General features: G+C 43.9%; 1 protein-coding gene across 1 annotated transcript in view; it reads right to left on the minus strand.

Annotated features, from left to right (window-relative positions):
• LOC139373608 (thrombospondin type-1 domain-containing protein 7A-like) overlaps positions 1–19,306 on the minus strand; it is a 166,962-nt gene that overhangs the window by 49,177 nt on the left and 98,479 nt on the right. The window contains exons 6-8 of the mRNA XM_071114307.1: positions 17,703–17,906; positions 4,612–4,806; positions 40–286 (exon numbers count right to left, since the gene is read on the minus strand). Of these exons, the coding sequence (XP_070970408.1) occupies positions 40–286; positions 4,612–4,806; positions 17,703–17,906 (646 nt within the window). The remainder of the gene's footprint in view (positions 1–39; positions 287–4,611; positions 4,807–17,702; positions 17,907–19,306) is intronic.

Here is a 19,306-nt window from a genome sequence, read left to right on the forward strand (position 1 = left end):
TTGAAAAAATAACTCTTATTTTGAAGGAGGGACTCTTACTTTTTGGGAGGCACCTGCCCTACATTGACCCGGACACAGATGACCTTCCGCGTCTGCATCCCCACAGAGCAGGAGGAGTCCCCTCCCCTGACCCCGAACCCGGCCGCTGTGGAGTTGGCAGGGGGGACCGACGTGTCCTCGATACACTGTCCCCAGGGCCCTGTCTGCCAGTGGTACACAGTACAAGGGTGGTCATTGCAGCTCCGCACCTCCTGGAGAGCAATGCTGTTGGGGCACTGGACCCCGCCTGTCAAACACACAACAACCAAATGATCAATCAATGAAATATACTGTATTTATAAAACCCTATAGCAGTTTTTCAAAAAGACCCCAAAGTGAAAGCAGAAGCACAAACATCACATTCAAATACAGGAGATACTATTCAGTTACATGATTGTGGTTTGTCTTGACTGGTTGTTCAGCCAATAGTTTTGTCCGTTGAGCTGGCTATTGAGCTTGAGCTGACAACTCTGTCATCTTATCATAACTAGAAAGAGAGTAAGTTAAGCTGTATATCTCATAAACCAAACCTTCTCCACTTCCATTCAAACGATCCAGCTGTGTCTTTGTGCTCTTAAGGTTAACTTGTCTTTTTGGTTCCACTCATGGGGTTAAAAACAACAGTACAGCAGTTTCAGAGCTAAATAAACCAGTATAGTCCCTTGGCGGCAATCAGTCATGGAGATGGTGACAACGGAGATGAGTTGACCCTGGGCCTGACAGTATCTTAGACACCAGGTGGACAGCATGTGACCCCTTCCCACCCCTCACCACAGATGGTTGTGATGTGTGCGTGTGTGTGTGTGTGTGTGTGTGTGTGTGTGTGTGTGTGTGTGTGTGTGTGTGTGTGTGTGTTATATTTGTGAGTGTATGACCCTTAACCACCTCTCACCATGATAGGATGTCATTAGAGGCTCGCTGGGATACCAGACCCCGAGTGGAAGGTCAGCCATTACAAACCGCAACGGGCATTGACCAATCAATGAGAACCACCAATAAATTAAGGAGAAGAACGGAGATTGTCCAATCAAGGATGGCGGACCACCACGATCCACCAATCAATGCTGGAGAAGGACCAAGATCAGCCAATCAATAGTGGAGCAGGGGAAAACAGATGGAGCGTACTTTAGGATGTGCTTCTGTCTTCAAAAGCCACACAGAGAGAAGATATAGAATTGAATTCCGTGTAGCCCCTTGGGAGCCTGTCCTTCAACAAGTCATTTATAAAAGATGATATTTACTTTTTTTTTTTCAAGTCTTGTATAAGGTCTTTGACCGTAAAAAATATGCAGAGGTAATATTGTGTGGGAGTTATCTTTTCTTACATCCTTTACAATTGTGATGACCCTCCCACTCTGTCTGCCTTATTCTTTCTCTTTGCCCTTGTTTTCCTTATTAGGATGTTGACGGGGCGGAGCTGGGAGGGTCGTCAGCAACATGGGACACACCTGGGCCCGGGTGTGTCCCGGGATAAATACACCTCTTCCGCATTCGTTGAGGAGACTCTCTCCATGCAGACACACTGTTAGATTTTGGTTGTGGCATTTTTATGGCCGTTTTGTTTGTTTGCTTTGGCACCTTTCAACACCCCTCATTATCACATCTATGCACGCAACCACTCACTTACACTACTGATTACTGACTACACCCCTCATTATCACATCTATGCACGCAACCACTCACTTACACTACTGATTACTGACTACACCCCTCATTATCACATCTATGCACGCAACCACTCACTTACACTACTGATTACTGACTACACCCCTCATTATCACATCTATGCACGCAACCACTCACTTACACTACTGATTACTGACGACACCCCTCATTATCACATCTATGCACGCAACCACTCACTTACACTACTGATTACTGACTACACCCCTCCTTATCACATCTATGTACGCAACCACTCACTTACACTACTGATTACTGACTACACACCATTGTTAATTGTATTTAGGTTATTTCAGTTAATAAACATATCTTTGTTATTCCTTATCTCCACGCATCTTCCTTTTTGTTATGGACTTTGAGCCGGTTCGTGACACAATGAAGAACCTTCTTTCCCTTCATGTTATGTTACAGAGCTCTCTAAGACACAGTTCCTGAAACCTTCACGTCATGTACAACAAGGCAAACTCTCCCTAACACTGTTATTTACTGAACTGTAACTTGTGGGTTTGGCTACCAAAGCTAATCCTTCGTCTCCTTACGAGTGTCCTAACATAGCCTTTTGTAATTGTTACTTAGGCCTACTCTACGGGCTCAACCCTGTTGGAATTACCCAGTCATTTCTATTCTGATATGTTCTCCAATTGACTGTAAACTGCTCTCTCTATTCCCTGAGAGCCTAACTTGAGATCACCACACCACTTGAATTTTGGCTCAAATTGACACCACTCCATAATTTACGCAGATCTCAAGTTATGACTCGGGTCTGAATTGGGAGGTCCTCAATCTGTAGGACTTCATGCTACACTCAGCCCACACCTGGCGTCTGACACACACACACACACACACACACACACACACACACACACACACACACACACACACACACACACACACACACACACACACACACACACACACACGTCTCTTGCCATTAATCCTGGACAGTGTGTCTGTCTGCTGAGGCGTAGGAAGGCTAATAAATGATGCGAGTCATTCAGTTGATTCTGTTTCTGCAGTGATGATAGTGTGACTGTCCTCCCCATGCCAGAGCATACCAGTATCCATTTAGAGAAAACTGTGTGGGTGTTCTGAATATGCCACAGACAGACACTGTCTTGCTATGGTCCAATGGAGGATATCTACAAGAGCTGTAGCAGTGTTATGCAATGGGCTACAACATGCTTATCTACTGCAAGGCGATGGCACAGCTCAGTGTAGGTTGTATAGCAATGGGTTTTCAGGGCGTGACTGGCAGTTTGGACTGCAAGACTCTAACCCAGAGGCACTAGTTCCAATACTGATCAGACTTATACTTCTCCTCTCCTTAGGGTTTCAGTCTCCTCTCTTTAGGGTTTCAGTCGCTTCTCCTCAGGGTTTTAGTCTCGTCTCCTTAGGGTTCCAGTCACTTCTCCTTCGGGTTTCAGTCGACTCTCCTTTGGGTTTCAGTCACCTCTCCTTAGGGTTTCAGTCAACACTCCTTGGAGTTTCAGTCTCCTTTCCTTAGGGTTTCAGTCGCCTCTCCTTGGGGTTTCAGTTGTCCCTCCTTAGGGTTTCCAGTTGCTTCTCTTTGGGATTTCAGTCGCTTCTCCTCAGGGTTTCATTCTCCTCTCCTTAGTGTTTCAGTCACTTCTCCTTAGGGTTTCAGTCGCCTCTCCTTTGGGATTCAGTCACCTCTCCTTAGGGTTTCAGTCACCACTCCTTGGGGTTTCAGTCTCCTTTCCTTAGGGTTTCAGTCGAACCCTCCTTAGGGTTTCAGTCGCCTCTCCTTAGGGTTTCAATCGCCTCTCCTTGGGGTTTCAGTTGTCCCTCCTGAGGGTTTCAGTTGCTTCTCTTTGGAATTTCAGTCGCTTCTCCTCATGGTTTCAGTCTTCTCTCCTTAGGGTTTCAGTCTCCTCAGGGGTTCCATCTCCTCTCTGTGGGTTGTCAGGCAGCACTTTACACTAAGGAATGCTTTTTCCTAGCACTGTGCTGTTGAGGGTCTGTAAACGTTTTTCTTAGTACAAGCATAAAGTTATGCTGACCAGGCAGTGAGGGGAAATAGATTGGTACCCAGGTAGCCATACAGTATATCAACTACATACATCTACTTATAACATCTACAGAGCTGAATAAATACATCTATGGGAACACAGCATTCTAAGAGCATAGGAAATTATAGTACCGAATAGTGCAAGAATCTTAAAGGAAGGTAAATGCAAAGTGATGAATGTTCTATTACCAATCCCTACGTTTGTGAAAGGTGCTATAAAGAATACTAAACACTAGGGCTCTAAGCACTTCACACTCAGATGCTTTGAACCTAAACATTGAAAATGTAGCTCCAGAGAGTAGTTCAGGCATCTATCCTAAAGTGTCCACGCTTGTTATTCCTTGTGACTATGCCACATCACAGAACCTTACCCTGCATCACAGTAACCCAGGCTACAACCTGAGCAGTCGCTGAGGAGGAGGAACATACAGAATAATTTATACAATATTGACAATTTGGCTCCTGTAACATAGAACAGAAATAGAGGGCATGGTGAATGCTTGCTTCAGCAGCCTCACATGATATATCAGATACTCTCCTGCATGCTGTGCGGACCTGGGATCAAAATGATCGAGCTTATCTGGTGCAACAGAACCAAACGAAAGTGCAAACCCTGTCCATATGGTATGCACTATTGACAGGCTCCATCAAACACTCAACATACTTGAAAGAAAACATGTACTATCTGAACCCCAGTCTGATGATGTGTGGCCTGGTCCCAAATCCGCTAGTCTGGTCATGCCAACTCCCATAGATCAACTCCTATGATTGGCATGACAACAACCATAGGAGTTGACTCTACTACACAAACAGATCTGGAACCAGGTCTGACGCTGTGGGTTGTGTGATTGTCGTCTCACCTTCCCCTGCGCTGTAGGCCAGTACTGAGCGGGCTCTCATCTGCCTTCCCTCTGTGTTCTTCCCGGAGCAGGTGTGTGAGCACAGGGACCAGGAGGCCCAGGGACTGAGGACACAGTCCTTGGGGCAAGGCACCTCACAGATGACAGGCATGGGTAGGATGGCATCACGGCACAGTTGGCGGTCCACATACTCACCTGAAGGCACATGGTGACAGGAGACACAGTATATGAGGCTTGGGGTTCAGTAACCATCTTTGTTACATATAGTACAATACAGTCAGCATCATGTGCTTATATCACACACAAAATCGCATCGCAAAATCAGATCAATAACTTTTGACTGCTCTAATTACGTTGGTAACCAGTTTATAATAGCAATAAGGCACTTTGAGAGTTTGTGGTGTATGGCCAATATACCACAGCTAAGGGCTGTTCTTATGCACAACGCAACACGCAGTGCCTGGATACAGTCCTTAGCCGTGGTACATTGGCCATATACCACAAACTCCCAAAGTGCCTTATTGCTATTATAAACTGGTTACCAACGTAATTAGAGCAGTCAAAAGTAATTTTTTGTCATACCCGTGGTATACGGTCTGATATACCACGGCTTTCAGCCAATCAGCATTCAGGGCTCGAACCACCCGGTTATAAGAGTACACAAAGCACATATAACATTTGTCAGCATGTTCACCATGTCTGAAGGGAAAATAGGCACTGGGTATTACAATGCATGTTTGCACCAGCATAAAAGATTGGTGGCTTTTTCACAAACAAGCAGGCAGACTAGAGAAGCATTTGACATGAGGGAACAAGTCTGGGGAATTACAACTTCTTTCAAAGCAAGAACCTATGAATAAAAGTGGATATTTATAACCATTGAAATTCTAATTCAGGCATTGAGGTATTAGTTTAATCTTTTACTCATGACTTTGACAGTGTACATGGAAGAAAAATGTGCTCATATCCAAATGATTGCATCTCTAATACATAAGCAAGCTGGATAAAACCTTGTGTATCTCCAAACATGTCAAGTCACATAGACATTAAGACAACAGATACTGAATCATTGTCATCTTCACGTAGGTGGAATATTCTGCCCTTGACAAATGTCCCCCACATGCTCGCACACACACACGCACGCACGCAAACTCACATACCCACATCACTGGACCATGATGTTCTGTCCAAATGTCTTGAAAAAGCCTCTAGAGATTCACGAATGAACGTGACATACAAGCAATTTTTATTAACTGGCTTTTAACACAAACATACTACTTCCTCTATTAATGTATACTTTAAGATTCCTCCCACCTACAGTGCAAATGTATCACGGTGTAGACTGCTCATACATATTGCATATGCTTAATACATAACACCATTGGAGCTGGCAGAACGATTAGTAGTGTTTAACAAGTATAGCAAGTATATTTTTTGATTCAATTAGTAGCTGTTCTTATTGTCTTGAATTTAAGTGCCACCATTGCCCTAGTATCTCTTCACTAGTAGCCTACCTAATAATTGCTGTTTGAACTGTCTGATTGGCCAGTACATTTGACTGTCGTTGTTTCAGGCCTAAGTCACTTGTTTCAGGAAGTATGTCGCGGGTCACTACTTCATAGGGGAGCCATTTGAACATAACTTGTATTTTTTGACAGAAATGCCTTCTGGAACATGTGAACCTTCATTTGCCTTAATGACAAACTTGTATCCCATCTCTAAATACTACTACAATTGCTAAATGAATTTATGAGTCACAGAAAAAGTTAGCAATTTTCTATTACAGATGTGACCATTATACATTTCGTAGTAGTCAGCAGGATAAGTGCACTCTATTTGTGTGTCTAGGTCATTAGACACCAATAGACATGCACCTATCTTGAGAGTGGGCATGTCTGTTTATTTGTGTACAATTGCTATGGCATAATGTTTCTATACCCTAATGTGAAACCAAACCAACATTTGTGTGAGGCAAAAAGATAACAGTGGCTAAATGCCAGAGGGGATGAATCATTAACATAAAGAGGAGTTACTATGTGTGTGACGTAAGGATGAACCTTCATAAAAAGTGTGTGTGTCAAGGCTGGAAAGGGAGTTACTTCATGAACCAGCTCGGCTTATATTACTTTGTAATAAAGTCTTATTGAACTCACAGGCTCCGGTATTTGAGAAATATTATTGATTAAATATTTCCACGACAAAAGTCATTTTTGTTTCAAGTTCAAATGTACTGTTAGCTAGCTAGCTAACGTTAGCTGGCTGGCTCAGTAGCTAACGTTACGTGTATGATCTTATTATTTGTATCTCAGAGCCATTTGCTTTGCTAGTTATAGCTTAATGTTAGCTAGATAACATTGAACCTGGCTGTTTAGCTACCTGCATATTCATGCAGGGTAGTAACATGTTGAGTTGGAATTATGGTTAATTGTTTAGCTAACTAGCTAGCTACATGTCTTAACAAAAGACCCCACTATGCGACAACTGTTGATAGACATAGCTGGTAAATTCGCTCTGGCTATCTACTCAGATTTCAGAGCACGGTTAGGATAGTCTAGCTAGTTACATTTTCAGATATTGCATGTTTCAAATTTTGACACAAAGTAATTTTCATTTCAAGCCAAAGTGTACTGTTGGCTAGCTAGCTAATGTTAGCTGGCTGGCTCGCTAGCTGACTTTACGTGTATGATCTTATTATTCGTATCTTAGAGCCCTTTGCTTTGCTAGTTATAGCCCAATGTTAGCTAGCTAACATTGAACCTGGTTTGTTAGCTACTTGCAGATTCATGCAGGGTAGTAGTGTCATGAGTGGGGATTATGATTCATTGTTTATGCTGCTAGCTAGCTACATGTCTTAAGAGGTTAACAAAATACTCCACTATGCAAGTAAGCATTTCAATAGATTGTCACTGCGACAACTGTTGATAGACGTAGCAGGTAAATTCGCTAGTGCTTTCTACTCAGATTTCAGAGCACTCTTGTCTGAGTGTGCCAGAGTGCAGAATAACTGACAAATACCTGTTGAATATTGTCGGTGTCAGTAAACGTTTGCAAAAAAACGTAAATTGTTGCAAGCAGCAGAGTTGCAGTCACCAACGGTCTGGATAGCATAAAATCAGCCTAACCAGCTCTGCTAAGGCAAGTAAAATGGTCAGCGAGCTGTTCTCTCATTCGTCTCTGGAAGTAGCTAGCAAGCTAGCCAACGTTAGCCAGTTAGGTTGGGTGCTTGACTTCTGATGTTAGGACAGAACGCTCGGATCAACCCTTAAAGAGATAGGTGGGGCTAAAACTTAAGAGGGTGTGAACGATGCTGAATGTGTGTCGACAAAGAAGAGCTCTCCAGCAGGTACCAAAACATTCAAAGGCCTTTTTCTCAAAAGTGAGGATACAAGTTTATCAACTTTCAAAGCAGAATTACAGTTGAAGTCGGAAGTTTACATACACCTTAGCCAAATATATTTAAACTCAGTTTTTCCAATTCCTGACATTTAATCCTGGTAAAAATTCCCTGTCTTAGGTCAGTTAGGATCACCACTTTGTTTTAAGAATGTGAAATGTCAAAATAATAGTAGAGAATGATTTATTTCAGCTTTGATTTCTTTCATCACATTCCCAGTGGGTCAGAAGTTTACAAACACTCAATTAGTATTTGGTAGCATTGCCATTAAATTGTTTAACTTGGGGCAAACATTATGGGTAGCCTTCCACAAGCTTCCCACAATAAGTTGGTTGAATTTTGGCCCATTCCTCTTGACATAGCTGGTGTAATTGAGTCAGGTTTGTAGACCTCCTTGCTCGCACACGCTTTTTCAGTTTTGCCCACACATTTTCTATAGGATTGAGGTCAGGGCTTTGTGATGGCCACTCCAACACCTTGACTTTGTTGTCCTTGAGCCATTTTGCCACAACTTTGGAAGTATGCTTGGGGTCATTGTTCCTTTTGAAGACCCATTTGCGACCAAGCTTTAACTTCCTGACTGATGGCTTGAGATGTTGCTTCAATATATCCACATAATTTTCCTCCCTCATGATGCCATCTATTTTGTGAAGCACACCATTCCCTCCTGCAGCAAAACACCCACACAGCATGATGCTGACACCCCCTAGCCTCACAGTTGGGATGGTGTTCTTCGGCTTGCAAGCCTCCCCCTTTTTCTTCCAAACATAACGATGGTCATTATGGCCAAGCAGTTCTATTTTTGTTTCATCAGACCAGATGACATTTCGCCAAAAAGTACGAACTTTTGTCCCCATGTGCAGTTGCAAACCGTAATCTGGCTTTTTTTATGGCAGTTTTGGAGCAGTGGCTTCTTCCTTGCTGAGCGGCCTTTCAGGTTATGCTGATATAGGACTCTTTTTACTCTTTTTACTGTGGATATAGATACTTTTGTACCTGTTTCCTCCAGCATCTTCACAAGGTCCTTTTCTGTTGTTCTGGGATTGATTTGCACTTTTCGCACACCAAAGTAAGTTAATCTCTAGGAGGCAGAACGCATCTCTTTCCTGAGCGGTATGACGGCTGTGTGGTCCCATGGTGTTTATAATTACGTACTATTGTTTGTACAGTTGAACGTGGTACCTTTAAGTATTTGGAAATTGCTCCCAAGGATGAACCAGACTTGTGGAGGTCTACAATTTATTTTCTGAGGTCTTGGCTGATTTCTTTCGATATTCCCATGATGTCAAGCAAAGAGGCACTGAGTTTGAAGGTAGGTCTTGAAATACATCCACAGGTACACCTCAAATTGACTCAAATGACATCAATTAGCCTATCAGAAGCTTCTAAAACCATAACATAATTTTGTGGAATTTTCTAAGCTGTTTAAAGGCACAGTCAATTTAGCGTATGTAAACATCTGACCCACTGGAATTGTGATACAGTGAATTATAAGTGAAATAATCTGTCTGTAAACAATTGTTGGAAAAATGACTTGTGTCATGCACAAATAATGCACATTTGTGTAACAGTCTAATAATGCACATTTGTGTAACAATTTGTGGGTGTGTTGTATTGTAGGGGGTGTTTTTCTTCACCTCTACCAAGCCACCAGCAGTCAGTGCTGAGAGGTGTGTCTTTCACCTCTGCCAGACCATCAACAATCAGTGCTGAGAGGTATGTCTTTTACCTGTACTAGGCATTTAGTGCTAGTACTTCAGTCCCCCCTGTGTCTTTCAGCGGCAGCTGTACTCGGCGGTGTTATCACAAAAACTGTTCTGCCGAGTTGTTCTGCGGATATATTGTTATTTTCTGATGATCTCATTTTGTTCTTTTGTAGCTTTGGAAGCTATTTGTGTGTTTTCTATACCTGTCCCATCCCTGTGGCTGCAACCCTTCTAATTTAGTGTACCCTGCACGCACAGCCCATGTGGAATTCCTTTTCCCACTAGCACTGAGTTCTCTGATAAATACTTTGTTGAGGGAAAATGTCCTTGATACGATTGTGATGTGTTGTTGTTTCACTTAGCTACTGAATCTTAAGATGAATGCACTAATCAGGATAGGAGCGTCTGCTAAATGACGAACATGCAAATGCATAGTTCAGTAGCTTGCCATATACATAAAAATTGTGATGAGACAGCTGTGCACACGGGAAGTAGTATGGTCCCCTGGATGTTTGCAAACACGGATGAAAGAGTTTCCTGCAGAGCATAACAGAACTAAGCACAGCTAAGAGATAGAGGAAGTGGGAGAGGGAGAGAAGGAGAGAGGGAGAGACGGAGAGAGGGAGAGAAGGAGAGAGGGAGAGAGGGAGAGGGAGAGATGGAGAGAGGGAGAGACGGAGAGAGGGAGAGACGGAGAGAGGGAGAGAGGGAGAGGGAGAGAAGGAGAGAGGGAGAGAGGGAGAGGGAGAGAAGGAGAGAGGGAGAGACGGAGAGAGGGAGAGAAGGAGAGAGGGAGAGAGGGAGAGGGAGAGGGAGAGGGAGAGATGGAGAGAGGGAGAGACGGAGAGAGGGAGAGACTTATTTAGCTTTCTTCAGGCATCAATTCCAGAGTCATAGCCTTGTGGAATTACTTCATTTGATTTGACAGACGGTTAACAGATATTTTCAGATAATTTATGAGTAAAATGTTAAATGCTTTTTTTCAAAGATTGAGCTTAAATGTGCATATAATTTTTGCATTAAAAAAAAGTATTGACCAATTATTTTTAGCTGAGGGTTGTCTTAGAGGTGAGGTGTATTGTTGAGAAGGTCAGAATAAGGATGCCTGACCCCAGAAAAGCTCTAAATGGACTTAGGATCCTGCTAAATGGCTTAAAAGGGAAACTCACAACAATGGAGGGATTTGGGATTTAGAGACACATTAAGTCTTTTCAAGGTTTCATTGAGACATTAGATATTGTTGGGGTCCTGCACCGATCTAAATCTGTGGGACGCCACCCCTACCCTTCTACCCCTACCCCTACACCCCACCCTTCTCCTCACTCTACCCTATTGCATCCCATCCCTCTATTAAGGATCTCTTCAACCCCCACCTCAACTTATCCCATCACTCTTGTGAGGGGAGGGCCAGTATGTCACCACAAACCTCACTTCAACCCCCCCCCCCCCCCCCCCCCACACACATCCCATCTCTATACCCCATCCTATCTCTATACCGCGTCCCATCTCTATACCCCATCCCCTATTCCACAACTTCCAACCCTAGCCTTATCTTCACTCTATCCTATCCCTTCCTATCACATATCTTAGTGGGCCATTTCATATCAATGAAACCCTTATTCACACTCCATTGTATTCCAGGCTATCCCATCTCCCTTTCATGGTTCCCTCCTATCTGTACCACTGATAAAAATGCCATAGTGACGGGAGGAACCAGAGGAGCAGTCAGTCTGATGACATGTCTGGAGCCCTTTGGGGGAAACAAATCCATTTTCATCAGTAGCAGACAACAGAGGATCAATAGGGTCCAGTCAAGAGGGACTGTGTGTGTGTGTGTGTGTGTGTGTGTGTGTGTGTGTGTGTGTCTTCATGCGGTAGATTGGGAAAGGAAATCATTAAAGTGTTTGCATGAGACTGATTATTCTCATGGCTTCTGACTGACTGTCTTTTTGTGACATCTTTGTGTGAAAACATTGACTGCAGTCTGGCTGCTTTCGTTAGTGATACTCAAGATGGTATGAATGTTAAAAGAAAACATTTCTACTCGTGAAGGCTTTAATAATGAAGAGATTCATGCCTTGCAAGAAGTAATTTGCAATGAAAATGAACCACAAATGTGTTGAATCATGGACCCTTAAAGCTAGAATCCTTAGTTAAAACAATAAGAAAGCAGACACCCCGCCCCTGTTTTGAGAAAAAGCTGAGGGATGGGCCTGGAGAAATGTAAGCACACTCAGAGACACAGTTATGGATGCAAGAACTGACTGTCCATGATATCAAAATTATAGTTTGAACAATGTTTTGAGGATATGCAGAGTTTGCTTTTCATTTACGTTGTTTATACAGAATGGGGTAAATCAAGCTTATATTTTGGATTCTGATGGGGCACGACACCTGTACTAAATTCATGAGGAATTAATAAGTTGTGTTCTTCAAGAATCAATGGGTATGCATAATTATTGAATACACAGTCCAAAAATGGATGGAGCAACTAAGGATTCTAGCATTAAAATCCTAACTACCCTTCACCTCTCAGAAATTCCCCCCTCCCCTCATCCTCCCTTTCCCTGTCCAGCATGTGTCTAGAAATCAATTCTGCAAAGCCACAGAGGAGAAACAACCAGCTACGGCTGTCTGTCCTCAGCTCTGCAAGCAACCCAACCGATCAAAGAAGCAATTCTCCTTTAAACTAGGTACACACCTCACATCATAAACCCCTCCCCCCCTCCTCTAGCTGGGTCTGAACTGTGTCTTAATGGAAAAGCACCAGACATCGTTTGACATATCCTCTATTCAACCCTGTCTCATTCCATCCGGGCGGGGAACACACACACACGCAGGCACACACACACACACACACACACACACACGCACGCAGGCAGGCACACACACACACATGCACACACACAAACACCCTAATGTGAAATGCAGGCAGGGTAAATGTGAACTGACTGTGTGGAGTAGCGCCAGGTAATCTAATTTACCCGTAACTAAGTCTAATTCAACAGGGTGCTGCTGTTAGAACAAGCTCACTGCAGCCAGCAGCCATATTGTTTCTATAACTGGGGAGAAGGGATGGGGAGGTGACCTTGAATGAAGCAATCAGGGTGTAGACAGAAAGTGTACCTGGGCTGGGCTTGCTCACCACCTAGCTAAATGGGTCAATATACACAATACACCGTGTCTGTAGGGAGGGATGAAAGCGGGGATGGAGGGAAATAGAAAGCGGTGAGAATAAGGAGGTAGGAAGGGATTAAAAGTAGGGAATAGGGAGTGGTGAGTAGAAGAGAAAGATAGGGAGGGATGAAAGGATGAGGAGGTGAAGAGAGAAAGAGGGAGTTGTGAGCAGAGACGGTGGTTGAGAAAGACTAGTTTTAGTGTTTCATCTCATCAATTTTACTTTATGTAAAAAGTTATCTCCCTTTCTCACTCATAATAGTTTTTATCTTGTACCTAAATCTTTCAATATACAATATAGATATTCTCCTCCTCTGAAAAGAAGAGACCATTAGACTTGTAGTTAATATGGCTTTCACCATCGTCATCGTCACGGCAACAGCACAGTGCAGGCAGCATGAGGCTCCAGTTGATGTGAATGGGACCTTGATTATTGTTATATTACGAGAACTGGTTGAGAAGTATCAACACACACACACACACACACACACACACACACACACACACACACACACACACACACGCACACACGCACACACGCACACACGCACGCACACACACACACACACACACGCACACACGCACACACAGACAGACAGACAGACACACTCCCTCCCTAGGGTGCTCATTAGCTGGCAGTGTGCTATGGTTCCCATATCTTCTGATAATTGCTATATTCATACGGTGAATCTTAGTCGAAAGAAAGAGAACAGAAAATTCCCAGGATGAAAAATACAATTACAACGCACAGTCCCTAATTGAATCATTAATAAAAAGTGAGTTCTTCACATTTCCCCGACAATACAATGGAGTGTGAAGGCAGGCCATTGACATCTCTCATTTTTGTCTCCTATTTATTGTTGGGTTATTTAATCATCTTAAAAGAAGATTAACTATGTCAGATATATTGAATTAGAAGTAATAAAACTCATACTCCTAATAATTTTTATTGTTAAATTCTCAAGTCACCTATGGTTATTTTCTCCATTATTCTGAACTTAATTAAATTAGGGTGAATTCAATTATTGAGATTAAACTCTGTCTCTAAAACACAAGGACCCTTCGATCTAACCTGACTAAAACTCTCACCTCCCAAACCACATTAAAAACGCATCAGTTACACTCCTCCCAGGTGCACTGCTTCCTATTACACATGCCATAACAAATGTTCGGAGAATAATGCAATCTGTGTGACGAGGGGATTGTGGAGTTTTGCATCTCCATGACTTTAGTGTCTTGGATTGGCACAATGATTTGAGACAATGATTTCAACGTGTACCCTATTAGACTGTTAGACTGTTCAATAGATCAAGCTGTTCTCTTCAGTCTTCAGATGGTGGACCACTGCAGTACTATAAGCCAATATCACCATGCTTGCCAAAAGCAACAAGCACTATGGGTATTGTTTCATTTACTCTCACATGCTAACTGAATTCTGACACTGCATTTAAGTTTATTTTGGAGAGAACATGAACTAGCAAGTGCTGTATATCTAGCTCTGGCCCTGTGTGTGTGTGTGTGTGTGTGTGTCCCTCCTCAGGCAGTGCCAGCACAGCTCTCCGTGTGTCTCAGCCAGCACAATTACGACCAGCAGTGGCTCGTGCCTGGCCACTCGGCCCCATGGGATATCAGGCACACACACACACAAGTACACGCACATACACACAAGCCTCCATAGCCCATAGCTCTGTGCTATCTTAGGACTAGAGTCTAGAGTCAGGGGTGTCAAAGTCAAATGGACGGAGGGCCAAATAAAAAAATCAGCTACAAGACGAGGGCCGGACTGTTCGAATGTTCATTGAAAATTTTTTAAATGACGCATATAGTCTAGTGAACCTAATTGAACCTACTGAAAACCTAACAAATATATTACAATATGATCAGATAAATAAAGCAATATTTTCTTATGGCTCTGTCAGTAATCTTTAATTTTCAACAGACACAAAAGACAAATTTCCTTTATATAAATATCCCCATAACATGAACATTAAATGAAAGAAACCGGTATTCAAGGGACCATCAGTAGACTATATTTTCTATTTTAGCAAAAGTGGGCTAAATTTACTTCAAAGAAAAAACAATAATAGCAATTTTCTATCATCCACTCAACTGAAATATTTTTAAAATATAATTGGATTGAAATACAAAAAAATAAAGTGCAAAAATCTATTAATCAAAAACAACACTTTGTTTAAGGAGAAGTAACATGCAGTGAAAACAAATATTAAATTTTAACTTTTAAACTTGAACTGAGTAAAAACTCTAAATATGTGATTGCACAGTAATGTTCACTTGTTTGAGGTTGAGGGTGATACTTGGTGGTGTCCCATCTTTTCCACAAGTTCATCAATGTTCGGGGTAAGGCTCTGAGCTGAAGAAATCCTCAGAATTGAGTGGAGGTGTTCAGCAGTAAGTCGACTTCTGTGTGATGTTTTGTTCAGGTTCATCAAAGAAAACAGTTGTTCACACAGGTATGTGCTGCCAAACATAGACAACGTTTGAGCAGCCTGGATGCGCAGCTGGGGCATTGTGCCGGGGAGGAAACGGGCGAACTCCGCAGCACCCACTGCCGCATATTTTGCCCTCAGTGCATCATTGCATTGGAGGTCAATCAACTCCATTTGGAGGTTTGGTGGTGAGCTTTCCACGTCAACAGCAAATGGGTTACCGAGCAGTTCCAACCTGCTTTTTTGTGCTTCAAAGTCAGCAAATCGGCGTCGAAAGTCAGCGGCAAGCATACCTATTTTATCAGCCAACTGTGTGCTCGGGAACGCACTGGTAGAGAGCTTCTCTTTCATGGTCTGGCAGCTGGGAAAGTGGCTCAAATTTTCTTTCCGCATCTGCGTCTCCCACAGAGTCAGTTTGGTTTTAAATGCCTTCACTGTACTGTACATATCAGAGATGACACGATCCCGACCCTGCAGCTGCAAGTTTATTGCATTCAGATGACTCGTAATGTCACACAGAAAAGCCATTTCACACAGAAACATTTCGTCTCGGAGTTGTGTTGTGTCTTTCCCTTTGCTGTCCAAGAACAGACAAATCTCCTCACGAAGCTCGAAACATCTTTGAAGCACCTTTCCCTGGCTTAGCCATCGCACCTCTGTGTGATAAGGCAAATCACCATGCTCCGTTTCTAACTCCGTCAGAAATGCCTTGAACTGGCGGTGATTCAAACCTTTGGCTCTGATAAAGTTAACTGTGCGCGTGATGATGCTCATTACATGCTCCATTTTCAAGGCTTTACCGCACAACGCTTCCTGGTGTATGATACAATGATAAGCTGTCAGCTCACCTGTCGCGTTTTCCTCTTGCATCTTTTCCCGTATCTTCGCCACCAGTCCGCTCCTGTGTCCACACATCGCAGGTGCTCCGTCGGTTGTCAAACCCACAAGTTTTTCCCAAGGCAGCTCCATCTCATTTACACATCTTGACACCTCTTCATACAAATCATGCCCCGTAGTTGTGCCATGCATAGGACGTAAAGCCAAAAACTCCTCTGTCACGCTTAGGTTGGAGTCCACTCCGCGGATGAAAATTGACAACTGGGCAATGTCAGAAATGTCGGTGCTCTCATCCACAGCCAAGGAATATGCAATAAAATCTTTTCCCTTTTTCACAAGCTGCTCTTTTAGATTGATGGACAACTGGTCTACTCTCTCGGCAATGGTGTTTCTGCTCAGACTCACATTTAAAAAGAGTTGCCTTTTTTCTGGGCAAACTTCGTCACAAACTTTAATCATGCAGTTTTTGATGAAATCCCCCTCCGTAAATGGCCGGGCTGATTTAGCGATCTCTTCTGCCAAAATAAAACTGGCCTTGACAGCAGCCTGGCCTTGTGATTTGGCTTTTTTGAACAGAGCCTGTCGAGATTTGAGGCCTCGTTTTAATTCCTCTGCCTTTTGTAGCCTTTGTTCCATGTCCATATTCTTGTTTTTGTCCGCGTGTTTCGTTTCATAATGTCGTCTCAGATTATACTCTTTCAGTACCGCCACACTTTCTCCACACAGAAGACACACAGGTTTTCCAGCTACCTTCGTGAACATATACTCCGACTCCCACCTTGTTTGAAACCCCCGGTTCTCAGTATCCACCTTCCGTTTTGCCATTTTTGATGGGTATCTGAAAGTTAATTTTACTGTGATGCTGACGACTGCTGTGCCAATAAATATTGAAATGAAGCAGCCTACTGCTCGGTGCGTCACCTTTGCATTGTGGGAAATGTAGTATTGGTGCGTGTAAAAGATCTGCGGGCTGCCGGCTTGCTGCGGGCCGGTTCTAATAATAAATCAAGATCATCCCAGGGGCCGTAAAAAACCTTCTTGCGGGCCGGATGTGGCCCGCGGGCCTTGACTCTGACATATGTGGACTAGACAAACAATGGAGAGAGAAATAAATATCCACAGAACAAGATCGTTACAGAAACAGCAATTACCCTGTTGGGCTGCGGTCCAAGGCCAACACACACACACACACACACACACACACACACACACACACACACACACACACACACACACACACACACACACACACACACACACACACACACACAGGGAATAGGCTGCGGCTGAGCACCTGCAGGCACAGTTCAAGGCAATAAAGCTAATAAAACAATATGGGTCTCTGAGCTCCGATTTACCCAAAACATATTGTAACACAACTCAGCACACCATGAAAATCAACATGGTAATTAACATACAGTATAATAAAGACTTGGAATTTTCCCTCCCTCCCTCCCTCCCTCCCTCCCTCCCTCCCTCCCTCCCTCCCTCCCTCCCTCCCTCCCTCCCTCCCTCCCTCCCTCCCTTTACCATCACTGTTGACACACTGCACTTGTGGTATCTGGGTGCCCGGTCCGCACTCTCTCTCGTTGTCTGGGATACACTCCTCCAGCTTCACAAGCAACCAATCATAGCAACTGGGTTCGTCACATGGTATGGACTCCACCAGGTGAGGGCAGCTTCCTGTTCCTCCTGTCGGCTCATTGATGACTCTCCTCTTCCTCAGTTTGAACCCTGGAAGGAAAAGACAGGGATATAGGTACACTGGTGCTGCCATGGAACCATTCATAGCTGTAGAATTATACTATTCTACCATTTGCTTCTACCATCACCAAACTCCCCCTCTGTAGTAGCGCTTTTCGGGGCCTCCCTCATCACCAACCTCCCTCTTTGTGGTAGCACTATTCAGGGTCTCCCTCATCACCAACCTCCCCCTCTGTGGTAGCACTATTCAGGGCCTCCATCACCAACCTTCCTCTTTGTGGTAGCACTATTCAGGGCCTCCCTCATCACCAACCTCCCCCTTTGTAGTAGCACTTTTCAGGGCCCTCCTCATCTCTATCCTCCCCTGATGTGGTAGCACTTTTCAGTGCCTCCCTCATCACCAACCTCCCCCTTTGTGGTAGCACTTTTCAGGGCATCCCTCATCACCAACCTCCCCCTCTGTGGTAGCACTTTTCATCCCTAATCACCAACCTCCCCCTCTGTGGTAGCACTTTTAAGGGCCTCCCTCATCACCAACCTCCCCCTCTAAGGTAGCACTTTTCAGGGCCTCCCTCATCACCAACCTCCCCCTCTAAGGTAGCACTTTTCAGGGCCTCCCTCATCACCAACCTCCCCCTCTAAGGTAGCACTTTTCAGGGCCTCCCTCATCACCAACCTCCCCCTCTAAGGTAGCACTTTTCAGGGTAGCTAAACTTGTTTTTCATGGAGTCATAACTTAATGTCTAACTTCGGTACATGAACTGCACTCTGCTCTGATACAGTCACATTGTGTCTTGGCTTTGATGATAACCGTAATATAGCGTTTATTTATTTAACACGACAAGACCATTAAACCCCAGAAAATGACAGACATTAGAGAAACAGCTTCCCATAATGACTATTATTATTCTCTCCTCATTAAGCCAGGCTTTTACTCCAAAGTGACTCATGTACTAATGTATGCAGCAATCCATTAATACATTCATCGTTTTTGCTGTTCCAAATCCGAGAGCTTTCCCTTGTCTCTGATCAAGGACATGAAAGTGGTGATGGCTGGGACCCGGGAGGTGTGTGTGTGTGTGTTGTGTGTGTGTGTGGTGTGTGTGCGTGGTGTGTGTGCGTGCCAGCACCTACATGTGTGTGTGTTTGTATTATGTTAACCCCTGCCTGCCCAGCCTGAGGTCAGCCTGTCCCCAGCCTCAGGGCCTAATCTCCACTGCTGCTCCAACCTGATAAGAAAAGAGCATGGGGGAGCCAGCAGGACGATGGCTGACTCACTCTTTCTTCTGATTATTTCTGATTCTTTCCTATTCCTTCCTGAACCCTCTACTTAATTAGGAGGGTCGGCTGGAGGATGGAGGTGTGTTGTCAAGTGTCAGGGCTGAGGTGGAGAGTTTAACAGGGACAGGTGGGGGAAAGTGGGAAAAGAA

Source organism: Oncorhynchus clarkii, chromosome 18, assembly GCF_045791955.1.
Source record: "Oncorhynchus clarkii lewisi isolate Uvic-CL-2024 chromosome 18, UVic_Ocla_1.0, whole genome shotgun sequence".
Taxonomy (NCBI): domain Eukaryota; kingdom Metazoa; phylum Chordata; class Actinopteri; order Salmoniformes; family Salmonidae; genus Oncorhynchus; species Oncorhynchus clarkii.